The 14,738-nt window shown below is 30.0% G+C and overlaps 2 protein-coding genes across 2 annotated transcripts; both read left to right on the forward strand.

Moving 5' to 3' along the window:
* The first annotated feature begins 764 nt into the window (after positions 1-764).
* Positions 765-6,121, forward strand: LOC148312840 (circadian clock-controlled protein daywake-like). The gene is made up of 5 exons (XM_088272617.1): positions 765-792; positions 3,590-3,818; positions 4,362-4,492; positions 5,040-5,192; positions 5,961-6,121. The coding sequence occupies exons 1-5, from the start codon at positions 765-767 to the stop codon at positions 6,119-6,121; spliced, it is 702 nt and encodes a 233-aa protein (XP_088128743.1).
* Positions 6,122-7,267: 1,146 nt separating this feature from the next.
* On the forward strand, positions 7,268-14,676 carry LOC148312841 (circadian clock-controlled protein daywake-like). The gene is made up of 5 exons (XM_088272209.1): positions 7,268-7,395; positions 9,528-9,759; positions 12,080-12,210; positions 13,362-13,514; positions 14,332-14,676. Exons 1-5 carry the CDS (start codon positions 7,278-7,280, stop codon positions 14,481-14,483), a joined length of 786 nt encoding a protein of 261 aa, XP_088128335.1. The 5' UTR covers positions 7,268-7,277; the 3' UTR covers positions 14,484-14,676.
* Positions 14,677-14,738: the final 62 nt, after the last annotated feature.

The following is a 14,738-nucleotide window of genomic DNA, read 5'->3' on the forward strand; positions in this document are numbered from 1 at the left end:
ATATATAATATTAGGAGTGCTACCATTGAGGTGAAGAAATGTTTTTCAAAAATTGTACCTACCTTAAAAATAATCCTACCATTTACGTCATTATGATTTACACCCAAGCATCATAGAAATTATTATCAATGTTGTCACCAAACATGACTCTTGGATCTTTACTTTTATATTCTTTTGATTTATTCTGAGTTTTGTCTCTATTTATTGAGTTATTAATTGGTTTAACTATTGACCATAGATATCATTCAGCAAAATCCCTCAACAGTTAAAGGGCCTTGATACAAATTCAATAGGTCAGTGATTGTCAATTAAAAACGAGTTCTAACGAGACTATATACCTTTTTTATCAATCAGCCACTATTTTATAATAACTCCGTGCAATTACACATTAATTAGCAATTCGAGTATTTTAAAATCGTGATTTAATTGTGAAGTACCTATTATTTTTAAAAAATAATAAAAGGCAATCAAACTACTCCCTTATTTCAAACAGCTGTATATGGTTCAAACTTTGACCAGTTTCACAAGTCTGTTTTGGTTGGAATTTGGAAGATATTACTTCTAAGCAATAAACGCACCAATGTTCATTTATTTTGTGTAAAAAAGTTAGTTGAAAAGTTGTGCATTAAAACCATTATTATTAAGAGAATTTATAATTTTAAACCATAAATTATAAAAATTTTCACTACATTTGCACAAAAAAAATGACTTAATTTATTGAAATTATTTAAACTGTACAAAGTTAAATGAGTCACAGTTAAAAAATGTATCTCTTGAGTCAATCTAACGTTCGTAAGTTAACGGTTCGTAAGTATATTCATATATTATTTATCACTCGTGCTAACTTCAATGAAATTTAATCAAATAGTTTGAGAAACAATGTTTTTAAATGGGACAGTATACCAAATACTAGTTATAAGAGACTAGGTCAAATAATGTTTTGAAATCACTGGTCTAAAATTAAACAATATAAAATATTATTTCAACTTTTTATCTGTATTCAGAATTGAAACTGTTTTTCTGGTGTTATTTTTGTACTTCAATGCAAAATCTTTATAAGTTTTAATGTTCGTTTGTTAAAAATTTTATATCTCCTTTAGTTTTTCACAGAGAAATAAAAAAAAACAGCTTTTTTGAACTCGATAGTAGCGCCTCACTACTATTGATCTTAACAGCAACTCGGCTGTCCAAACTCAAAACACAGTAAGGGACATTTTTATAGTACGTTTTTGTGCAGTTTTAGACTAAGTAGACTTAGTTCACAAATGCAAAAAAACCTACTATAAAAGAAATGTCCCTTACTGTGTTTTAAGTTTTGACTGCCGAACTCACCCAAAACCAAACATTGCTCATAGCGGACACCACATTTATTGAAAGCAGCTGCCACTTTCAATGCATTTACAGTGTTGTCGATTGCATTGTTATCACATAAATTTTTAATATTTTCATTACATTACAAGCATTGCATTACAATTTTTGCTATCAATTTATTTCTTCTACATTTGACCACATTGAGCAACTATTGTAATACATATAAAATATACGTTTATATTTCTGTTACGTGTGCTTTTTGTTTTTTTTTATTTTATTTTATTGAGGTTGATAATTTGATGATTTTTTGATCATTTTAGCCATCGGATCCAGTTGTGAAAAAAAAAACACATTTTAATCAAATTTTTAAGCTTCTACTATAGCTTTAAACCATATTCAACTATGTAGATCCCTTTTATGGAAAAAATATTAATAAACATTTAATACGATGGCGGGGAAAGCTAGTATTTTTAATAAAAACTTAATTTAATATATTTTTAATTCGTAAATAGGGTACCAATCAAAATCTTTTGAGAATCTCTGTTCTTTAGTTCACACCTAAGAGTGGAATCTTATAAAACGACTTTAATCAGCTTTAAAATAATTGTTCATTGAATGAATGTAAATGTACTAGAATATAATATTAAACAATTATTTAAAACTTGACATTGTTACTACTAGCTCAAGGTACGTATTAAATAATCTAACGTAGGTATAAAAGGATCAGTGTGTGAAATAATCGCATTGGATTTGCATCTATCGTTTAGTATTACGGAATATTTGTGACATAATGCACTTGTCCGTAATTTTAGTGGTTGTTTCACTTGCAACTCTTTCACGGTCAGCTAAGTTACGTAAGTACTCATATGATTAATTTAATAATTGTTTTTTATGGATAAATCCTATGTCACGTTAACCTTTTTATTCAATTTCACTTATGATTCATAGTACAAAAAATGTCAATTGATTAATCACCGATGTTTTACGAACTTTACACCTAAGTGATTTAAGCTAATATTTCATATTACAATTACACCTACACAAAAAATATGTATTACGCATATGTCATTATGTACCTTTGTATTCACAATATTTCCTGTGTATCCTAATTTTTGTTCCAATTATAAGAATCTTTTCAATTAATGTACATATACATTTAACTTCCAAAATATGAGTAGCGCGGTTGTCAATCATGGAAGGAAATCACATAAAATGGCGAATGATACACGTGTGTAAAGTGATAACTTAAACCAGCTTACGAAAGGTCGTGAGCCCTCTATATGCTTCTATATGCTCCATGTCTTCCAATTCTTCTTCATTGTTTTTGAGACATAAAAAAACTCATTTACCTCGTCAGATTTTTAAACGGATGGCATAACTAAAACCGATTTTCATATTGGAAGATGGCTACATGCATTTTTTCTGAATAGTCTGTCTCTCATTCTATTTTCACTCAAATTGTAAAAAAAATAAAAACATAAGTGCTTTTGTATTGTGTACAAGTTCCTGAATATTAAAGAATATTAGCATAAATTAAAAGAGAAGTAGGAATATGGATGGAAATTAGGTAGGTACATACAGGCAGGGGCGTACCTTCCATATAGGTAGAAAAGCAATGCCTATCCTAACTTATTCATGTGACATATATAAAAACGTAACCAATACCTACCCTACCTTACTAAGAAGTACTAGCTTACTTTACAACCTACATCTTCTAAATACCCTAGTGAGTAGTACCCAGTTTACCTTACTACCTACCGATACTGCATACCTTAATTAAACCTCTGTGTACGTCACTGCGTACAGGATAAGAATCAAAGCGTTTAACGGTCCCGAATACTTGTAAGTGGTCACAATAAGAGTGAAAAAAATTGGCGGGTATGTATGAGGAGATGAATGTGGAAGAAACGTAGACTGTTAGCAAAAACAGATTGATTTGGCGTTTTATTCAATTCTCTCTGCCTACCTCTGCGAAGAAGTGGCGTAATTCTAGTAGGTTACATTTCAAGCCCTGTATATTCAGTACCAGTTTTTTGCTGGATATGAAAATAAATCATTGTAAATCTAATTTTGGTTACACTTTTTGAGCTTCCTAGCATCGATATTTATTACATGGTCGACATTAAAATTTTGAATTTAATATTTGTTACACATTTTGTACTCTTTAGAATCGATACTTATTACATAGTTACATCAAAACCTTAACCCAAATTTTGGAAACACTTGTTATGCTTTTATGAACAATAATTAGAAATTTTACCTTTATCATTTATTTCAGCATCATTCATCACTCCATGTTTCAGAGATGACCCAAATCTTGGAGACTGTTTGGTCAAAGAAGGAAGAAAAGTTATCAAACAGTTTTCTAATGGGGTCCCTGAATTGGGAGTCCCTCCATTAGATCCTCTACGACTAGGACACATTGAAATCCAGCACACGTCACTGAAGATCAAGAATGAAAATTCAGTAATGACAGGCATTAGGGATGCATATCTATCAGAACTATTGTACGTAATAAAGAAAGTGTAATTTATAAATACATAAATATATTTATATATTTAACATTATCCACTCCCTTTATATATGGGAGCATATGGGCACCACAAAGTATCTCCAGGATTTTTTTTCGGCTGCCAACTCTCTTTTCAGAATTTCTGACGAGAACTGCCGACGAATTGTCAGCAGAGTTTGTCCTGGGCGGCGCGAACCTGATGCCTTGTAAAAGAGGGAAGCTTGATTAAGGCTCTCGAGAGGCATCCGGAATATATAGCCAAACCGACTGAATCGCCTTTTCTTGACGATAGTTGTGACCAAGATTTGTTGCGTCCTACGCCTTATCTCTTAATTCCTCATAGAGTCAAACAGACACTTATTCTCAAAGCTAAGTTAACAGTTGCTCTGGGCCCTTGTAAGGTGCCATGTTTTACAGCCGTATAAGAGAACAGGAGCAATGCAGGCATTGTATAGGCGGCATTTAGCTATCGGAAAATTTACGATTATCTTGGTACTATTAAGGTTTAAGAGTATATTTTTGGTACTTACTATTTTAGTATTGATACTGAAAAGAAGACTGGAAAATGCAGAATGCTAGGAAATTCCACCTTTGGAGCTAATTTCACAATGGATGGAAAGATATTATCATTCCCCATCAAAGGTTCAGGGGTATCTAACCTTCAAATGAGTGCGTATATTACTATATAATACTTTTTATGGTAGAAGCTTTATGGAATAACATGTTGATGATTTTATAAAAAATTAAACACTTATACAATACCACTTAATGAGTTTTATTCATTACGTAAGTCAAGATTCGAAAACTACAGATGTTTTCATCTATAGTTTTTTTTCACGTGTAGATAAAAATATATTTAGTTTTCGAAACTAGTCCTGGGTAATGAAATGAAACTCACTCACTCAGTGGTATTATATAAGTGATTTTTTTTTTAATAAGACTATTTACAGGTGATATTGGAAGCGCTAAATTAGTATTTTTTTCTTTTTGGTTGAAATTTTAAATAAGATAACTTTTAATTAAATAAATAACAAAGACAGTTCAAAAATAAATATTTGATATCAACAAGTTTACTCACGTTCGATTAAATTTTTAAACATTATTTCTTATACATTGTTGTACTGTTTTTAGATCAAATTTATTTCACGTCGAAAATCTTTAAGTGATGTTTAAATGCTATGTGCGGTATTATATCAACTACTTTATTACATTTTAGTTAATTTTGACATGGTAATAAACTGGAATTGGAATCTTAAAAAAGGAAAAGATGGTCTGATGTATGCGTACATCACTGACGCAACAAGTAAATATGAACTCAAGAACTTCTTAATCAAACTCGAAGGACTGTTTGGCAAAGATAAGGAACTGGGTATGATTTTATGAATTTTAATAAAAATGTAAAAGTATATTTGGTTTTTCAAAATATTAAATGTCCTAAAGTAGCTTACCGATTGCATTGAAATTTTTACTCACTGTTGCACTCAGATAAGCATATACATATATTTCAGGGGATATAAAAACAGCTTTTCTGACCGCAATGACGAATCCATCTATTTAAATAAAAATAAACTCACGTAATATTAAACACTGATTAAGACTTATTGCAGGCTTCTTGACATTTGCTGTCATTTGGCATTTTTATGTGTTTTCAATTGCATTGTTGTTTCATAGAATTTGAGTATTTTTATTGCTTCACAGGCATTATGAAATGAAACTTATTAGAAATGTGTGCCACATATTTTCTTTATTTTCTATTTATTAAGATTAAGCTACAGTAATGCGTAGTTGGGTAAAGTTAGGGTTAAATAAAAAAACATAATTTTGTGTGTTAACGTATACGTGTTGTATTTTTTTTGACGTTGATAATTTGATGATTTTTTAAATATTTTAGCGATTTAATCCAGTTGTGATTAATAATACATTCCAATTATAATTTTACAAGGTTTTGCTGTAGCTATTAATTCAATTTAATTATGGAGCTCTCATATATTACAAGAATATTTGAATAAATATTTATTACCATACTGTACAGTGTATGAACGTGATGGCCCAATGAAAATTTATAGCCCTAATTTCATTTTTTTATTAGAACTGTTTATTTTCAGTTTGTTATTTTTAACATATTTGTTTTTTTCAGAACGTATTTTCAACCAAGCCTTGAATGAAAATTGGAAATCTTTTGTAGACGAAATGGGACCACCCTCTGTACGCGTTGTACAGAAGAAAATTATAAATATTATCAACAAATTCTATGCCAAAGTACCATACGATGAATTGCTACCTCAAAAAACATCTTAAATTTATAAACATAAACTAGTATAATTGTCATTAGAATAAGTGTGTGTATTTAGTTAAATGTGTTAAAAAAATATTTATTTGTTTGATTTAATTTTATCATCATTAAATAAATTAATTAAATTATTTTATTTAATTATATTACTGACTTATCCTTGTATTTATAAAGTAAATTAATATATATTTTGAATATATTTATATTACATATAAAGAATTCTAAATCACTGATATACTTTGAAACTAAATATTTGATATTAGCGCATAATCAGACAAATATTTTACATGGAAAAGTATAAGAATATCGTAAATTCCCTAAAATCAATGAAAGGATATTAATGAAAATAATTTGTCTTTCAAAATAAAAGATGCAACTTTAGTTCTGAAAATGTAGTATTTTAGAAATGTTTTATAAATGATATTGGTTGTTTCGCGACTTTTGACCAACAGTTGACGATAAACGGAAAAGGGTTAAAACATTTGATATTTATTTTTTTTTTATTTTAAACGGTATTTTAATATGTCGCTCACTCCTTTCAAAAACGTCATTAATCAAAATACTTGATTTTTCAGGAGAACGTTTTCAAAGTTTAAGAATATAATACAATGTATTAAAAATAAATATCAAGCCACTTACTGAACTTTTTACTGTGCAACAGATCTTTTTCGGTAAAATCTGAAGTTTTTTTCTCAATTTGAAAAATATTTAGTTTTTTGAAAAAAATAATTAAACAATGCCTTTTCTTCAAAATACAAAAACAACACTTTTTGCCCTGTAGCCGTTAAATATTAAGTTAAAAATATGCCGCTTTTGTTGAGATATAGAACATTTTCTGGACATTCCGATAACATGCACAACTGGAAATTGACGATTTTTGATTTATGACGTTCTTGAAAGGAGTGAGCGATGTGTGTTTGAAAGAATTGGTAAATAAAAAAGTTTGGCACGACATTACGCTTGAAAGTGTTAAATTGAAGAAATGTCACAAAAAATATTTAATTCCTCTATGACAACGCTGAAAACAAAGTACGAAAATTATGAAAAGTTTGTTTTTATGCAAATATACGATTAGTAAAACGCAAGTACCTCTCCGTTTGACGTCATTTTGTTTTTGTTATTTTAGATATAAGGACGTATCGAATCAAAAAGATATTCAATTTCATGTTCGAATTTCGATCTCACAGTAGTGACTTCAAAATGGCGGCTGGAAAAGGCAGTTTTCTTTCAACGTTTTTAGTTCTTAATTCGATTTTTGCGTTTGGGTTATGTACAAAACTACGTAAGTTCAATTCCAATACATTTTTTTAGTATTTAAGCAGAAATTTTTCAGATTTGAGCTGGGAATAGAACCTATGACAACTTTTTATATATTTTTAATTACGTATTTTTAAAAACAAAACTGTTGTTTTTTTTCATTAAAAGCAGTAATATTCAAACACTTAGAGTTGCATACGTGTAGTGGTACACAAGCTTGTGTAACTTACAGCAAACGTTGAAAATCCGTTGAGGAAAAATATATAATACCTTCGTTTCTTCTCCATTTCCTTTCCCATATAACAGTTACGTTTATCATCTTTCTTCTAACCCTTATCCACACCCAATGGTGCATAGGGCACTGCATCGTATAAACGCAGTGTTATCTTGATTGTTACTTACATAAGACAAAAAGAAGATCACTCCTGCGCTTTAGGGCCCAGTCCAGGATTATATTAAATAAATTATTTTAAAATCACACATGTCTATTTTCACCCCCCTCCCTCTGGGAATCGAACCCATGACCTCCATCGCGGTAGCTAACTATTACACCATAGATGCGGAATCATCCTTACTGATTTCATATTTGTATCATATTAGAATTTATCTGGTAAAACAACCTTTGATCACTTTTTATACGTATTTGATTACCGTGCTGGAGGTCACGGGTTTGATTGCCAGGGTGGTGAAAAAAAGTTATTTTTCACCCCTATATTTATTTTACGTTACCCTGAAATGTTACCTAAGCCTCAAGGCTGATTTCACTTTTGCTTCATGAGTACCCGACGCAGTGTGGTAGCACAAGGCGAAGAAAAAATTTTTTTTTAGGTTTTTTCAACAAATTTGAATCATTGTAATGATAATATATATAAATGTAAATCAAACAAAAACTTTTGCTATTTGTAGATTGAAATTACTCAATCTTCAATGTTTTTCAGAAATAAATTAGGTTAAAACGTGGAATTGTGAAATTAAAAAAAAAAGTCGTTTTGTAGTGAATCATATAATTTATAGACAGGAAAAAAGTGTGTTAAAAGAATACTTAAAAAAACTTATTGAAGAAGTTCTGACTCATATCTAGAATAAATATTTTTATAATATTGAAATGACTCCTATTTTCATCACGAATCTAAATACAATTTGCTAAAAAACCTATTCACCCTTCCATGGGCTTACTTTTATAATTGATAGTTTTTTTTAAATAAAAATAAAATATTTAAATACATTAATTTATTTTCATACAGTTTTACCGAAGATTGTGACCGAAGAAGGGTAAATAATTAATTACAAATTAAGAGAAATATAAGTTACCACATTGAATACTTAGAATATATTTTTTACATCAAAGTATAATAAAACATATTCAAGATATACGTATAATTATTGTACTTGCTTAACTTAAAATTTTATTTCAAATATAAATGTTTACTACAATCAATGCATTGTTTGTATTAAAGGGATATATTTAATAAAGCACCTAAACAAAACTACTTTTTGAGTTTAGTAATGTAAATACTAGTAGTTTAAAGCACTACAGACGTTTTTATCAAAAAATGAATAAAATCATAAAAATACAACAACAAAAAAACGTACTCTATCCTTCTGATGAAAACGAAGCTCACTCCTTTCAAGAACGCCATAAATCAAAAATCGTCCAAATTTAGTTGTGCATGTTTTTGGAATGCCCAGAAAATGTATTATATCCCAGCAAAAGAAGCATATTTTTAACTTAATATTTACCCGCTACAGGGCAGAAAGTGTTGTTTTTGCATTTTGAAGAAAAGGTATTGTTTAATTATTTTTTTTTTAAATAAACTAAATATTTTTCAAATGGCAAAAAAACCTTCGGGTTTTGCTAAAAATATCTGTTGCGCAGTAAAAAGTTCAATAAGTGCCTTGATATTTATTTTTAATACATTGTATTATATTTTTAAACTTTAAAGACGTTCTCCTGAAAAATCAAGTTTTTTATTTATGACGTTCTTGAAAGGAGTGAGCGACGTATGTAGTTTTTGAAACTGATTTGAACTTTATAAATATAAATAAACTCTACATCGCATAGTGTTTGCATATTTAAATCACCATATTAAGATAATTCAAAATTAATTAATAATGTAATTATTTGTATTACTGTATTTATTCACTCTTCAATTTCAGCGTCTTTAATAACACCATGCAGCAAATCGTCCCCTGAATTAAATACCTGCCTTCGTGAAACAGCCCAAAAAGTCATAAAGAACTCGGCAAACGGATTCCCTGAAGTAGGGATACCACCAATGGACCCTCTTTCAGAATCTGGCGATTTTGACTCTGCAGATTCAAACCTGAAAACTCGATTCTCCGATCCAAAAGTCTACGGACTGAAAAATGCCATCGTCAATGATCTGAAGTAAAACAATTACAATTTTTATCCGTTGCTTTACCTAAATGATTAGGGTTAATTTTTTGGTAGTTAAATAACACTCAACACATTTTTTTTTATTTCTTTATTTAGCTTATATTACATTTATGTAGTACAAATAATTTTTTAGCATTAAATTTACATATATATTTTCATCTTCCTGCAGTAAACAAAATGTTTATTTTATAATTCTTTCTGACTATTTTCATTCTTTATCCATTCAGGCATCACATCATACATATAGTTCTACCATCTGCATCTGTATAAATATCATTTAAAGTCTTGATTGAAACTCTTAGAAATATTCATCCTTTAACTCTTACTGTACGATCAATAGGTCATATAACTTACATATAATTTTTGTGTGTTTACAAATAGGGTAGACTGGGTACGGTTGAAACAATTTTGCTTATATTGTCCATAGCATTGCTCTTTACAAGTCAAGCGATGATGAAGATGCATTAAATACAAGACCGTGTTTCTGTCTACTAATGGGAAGTATTATTTCAGTACCCGGTGTGTTATTTTTAGTGGCAGATCAAATTTAAAAAATATATCCGATTTGTTTCAACCGTCCCCATACCAGGGGCAGTTGAAACAGTGATTGGGGTCAGTTGAAACACACGCAAATAAATCAATATTTTATTTTGTAAGACGTTTTATTCATTATTTATTTTTGTGTTATAAATAATTATGGCACCGCATGACAATATAAATCAGTCTACAGATATGTAATGAACAAAAACAACTAAAAACAATGGCATTTAAAAAAAAAACAAATCGAACGAAAATAATCTGTGAATAAACTAAAAGGAAACACTTCTGTCATTTTGATTAGTCATAAATCAAGCGGAAATCTAGCTTTGGGATCATTCCGAGTCGCAATTGTGGCAAACATAGCTAAGACCACCTTTTGTGCAGTCTTCTTGAGTCCACAGTTTACAAGTGGTACACTGTATCCACTTTTCACCGGATCTGCTCTCTGAATACAGTGACAGACAAACAAGACAATAGCACTCGTCCTCTTTTGATGATGATTCCTGTTGCGTATTATGATTATTTTTTCCTTTAACGATCCTTCTACTTTTTCCTCCATCCAATCTTTTCTCCACTTACTTAGTTTTCATCCGTTTCAATCTTATTTCATGCTCCTTTCTTATCTCTTCTTTCTCTGTTTTTTTTAATAGCAAGTATTTTGCAAGCTCTTGCTCCTGCTATTTATTTAAAACTTTATTGTGGGGTTCATATCCCATTTTCTTCTTCACCAGATGCATCTCGCTTTCGTATATATCTAATGAGCGAACAGTGGTTTAATCCATGCTTTTCCGACGCTTTTCGCAGTGAATCTCCTGCTTTAACCTCCTCATCAGCGTATGTATTCCTCGACAAGTCGACCTCCCCTCTCGGAGTCTTTCTTGCGCGTACTCTCGGCATCTAGAAAACAGGAAAACTAAAAAAATATGTTGTTTCAACCGTACCCACAAAAAATGTTTCAACCGTCCCCAACCCCTCCTTTAGGTGGAAAACAGAAAATAGTAATGTTAACAATAATGGCACATTAAAACTAATCACTATATCGTGATCTACAAGCTTAATTTCAAACACGAAATCATTTTCAATAATATCGTTTCAATAGAAACCGTAATAAAAGGAAAATTCTCAGAACAAAAATACTTACTTTTGGTTATCAAAATACAATAGGACCTCCTACAAGCAACTGCACAGTGCGGCGAGCGACGCAACACTGATATTTGTGTTTGAACTTGTTGTCCACTTTGTTCGTCCCTTGGACCCTTCACCCTACCGCATACGGTTTGCAAGATATTTGCTCTGTTTCAACCGTCCTTTGTTTCAACCGTACCCAGTCTACCCTACTTGTTCACAAATCTGGATTATCTCAACTATGGCGTTTTTTTTTATTTATTTATATCTCAACTTAGATGAAGAATATGGAAGTCTAGGCATTTACAGGGACGGTCATCTACGACCAGTCATAGGTTGATTAAGTGATCACTTTATTACATACGTCTAACATTCACCAATTCTACACGTGTTTGATAACCACACTACTCAAATTCACTAGCCTATGATATCCCTGTAAATTTTCAGACTTTCATATTCTTCTTCATCTACGTTATTATTTGATTTATTTCGATCAAAAAACATTGCTTCAAGAAAAATATAACCATTTTTTTTATTCGAATAAAAACATTATTATTAAGTTTAGTGTAAGCCGTTTCATTGAATCCAAACTTATGAATCGCTCTGATTTTTATTTGAAATATTTTAAAACGATTTTTTTTTACAGAATTGATTTCCAGAAGCAGCAAATTGATCTCGATATAACCAGAAGTGGAGAAGTCATTACGAAGTACAAAATAGATGGGAAACTTCTGTTCTTTACAGTCAAAGGGGAAGGCGTTGCAAATATTTCTAACAGTATGATACTTTTCATAAAAAATAATACTCTACTATAATCGTTCATTCTTTTAGTCTTTTTCTTTTCTAAGTTTTTTTTTTTCAAATAAACTTGGGCCAGTAAAACAAGTTTTCAATACTTTTTTGTAGGTTCTAAATTAAGTGCAATATTTATTTTAGTTCAAGATTGCTTTTTTAAGGAATTTGTTTATGAATGAGAGTGATTTCGTCTTGTAGATAGAGAGTTAATGAATTTATGAGATGATTGATGAATGAATCGATTATCTTACTATTTAACCACTTAACGGTTTTCAAACATAGGCACTTGACATTTTTTCGATCAGTAGTCCGGTGCATGAATAAATTCCATGAAGAAGTACAAATTCATATAAATTGAAGATTTCGCACTTATTTAAGTTAAAACATTAGTTGATTTTTTTCTTGCTTGAATATTCCTTAACTAATCTTTATCTTGTTTTCCTACCCATTTTTGGTTTGATTATAACAATTAGCTTCATACAAAAGTGTACGAGTATATCATAATATACTGTATACTTACGCACAGACTATGCTCACATACTCATATGGAGGATAGATATTTAGATATTTTCAATTTAAGTTTTATTTAGTAAATACCACTTTAGTAGAAGTATTTACCATGTAAAACCATGAGTTTACCATAAAATGACTGCCGAATCAATTAATGAAAAATTTATTTAAATTAACTTTTTAAAATAAAAAACTTCGTTTTGACCACTTTTTATTGGCACTCTTTATCCAACCGAATTTAGAATTAAGTACATAAACCCTGATGATGACAAGGTTCTTGTCAAAACCGGTTGGATAAAGTGTACCAATAAAAAGTGGAATTATTTTATAAAGTTTATAAAATGTGCCACAAAGTATCTGCAAAAAACATTCAAGAAAATGTATTTAAATATATTAAATAAAAATAAAATTTATATTTGAAGCACTGACATTATGATTTTCCATTTTATAATTAGAATATTATTTTGTTTTAAAACCACTATTAATTATATTACTTCAAATAGTGATTTTAAAACCAAGTTACATATTAATTCTAAATATAAATAAATGAATGCATCTACCATGAAATGATCCACCTTATTAATTATAAAACACTTTAAATTTTATTGTTTGTATGATTACAGCTAACCTAAGGTATCACTATATAATGAATTACGAAGTGTATAAAGGACCTGACGGTAAAGACCACTGGAAGATAAATCACCATGACTTGTCTTACACAGCGGATAAAGTGCAATTCCATTTAACGAACCTTTTCAATGGAAACAAACAACTTTGTAAGATATGTCATTTGTTTTTTTTTCTTTTTGTAATCTAAAATTAATGTATTTGCTAGGGTTTTAGTGACCCAAATATTTACAACATTTTGAGTGACTCCAAGTACTTGTTAAAAAATCTGGATTATCTCCAATTATCGGAGCTATTTTTCATATTATTTTTTAACATCTCAACAAAGATGTAGAAGAATATTGAAGTCTGGGCATTTACGGGGCGTACGACCGTCATAGGCTGGTTAAAGTGATCACTTAAACTTTGTGAAAAAATCACAAAGAATCACATATTTATTTGACCCTCCCCCCCTGGGAATCGAACCTGGGACCTCCAGAACGTTAACCAAGTATGCTGACCACTATACTACGAAGGCGGACAAACATTTTGTCTTTACCAAGTACAAATATTTTCTCCAGACTGCCTTCATACTGTTCCATATGATCGTCATATTTAAATAATATTAGTATAAAATAAACAATTTTAAGATCTAATAACTATGACTCCCTGAACAAAATTCCTTATTTATCAGCGTTTTTCAATCGTGAAAAATGAATAAAATATTTTGTATTCATACAGGAGAAAGTGACGTTGACTATTTTATATATTACTAGTTTAATATGGCCCTGAAAAAAATCCAAAGGATTTCAAACTTGGAAGTGTAATATATTGACTTGGTAAAAATGACCTTGATGTTTATTTTGTTGCCAAGCAAAAGTGACTTAAATAACCCTCCTGAACATTTTACGTTTTGTTAGTTGGTCACTTTCTCCTATACGACTACGATTTATACATTGATTTCTAATTTTTTTTTATTTATTTCAGCTGACGCTGCTCACAAAGTAGCTAATGATAACTGGAAGATAATCTTGACAGATCTGGCCCCAAAAATGATGACCAATGGAGCCAACAAGCTGATTGAAATAATAAATAACTTCTTCGCTGCCGTACCAGTGGAAGATTTGTTCGTTCAATGAACATTTTCTATCATCTTGTTCTGATCATTATGAAAGTATAAAGGGCTTTCATCTTCATCACATCGACTGCAAAATTTGTATAAAACTTGCAAAAATTATGTCAAGCACAAAAAAAAGTTTTGTTATTTGTTATTTGATAGAATATAATATTTTAAAGATTGTAATTTGATAAGAAAATAAATAAATAAAAAGATAATTGTATTTTTTTCTGGAAGCCTTGTTTTTGTTACTTTACTTCCATTGAACTATGTGTAA

Source organism: Brachycentrus maculatus, unplaced genomic scaffold (assembly GCF_059751285.1).
Source record: "Brachycentrus maculatus isolate JH-2025_06_01 unplaced genomic scaffold, ASM5975128v1 h1tg000031l, whole genome shotgun sequence".
Taxonomy (NCBI): domain Eukaryota; kingdom Metazoa; phylum Arthropoda; class Insecta; order Trichoptera; family Brachycentridae; genus Brachycentrus; species Brachycentrus maculatus.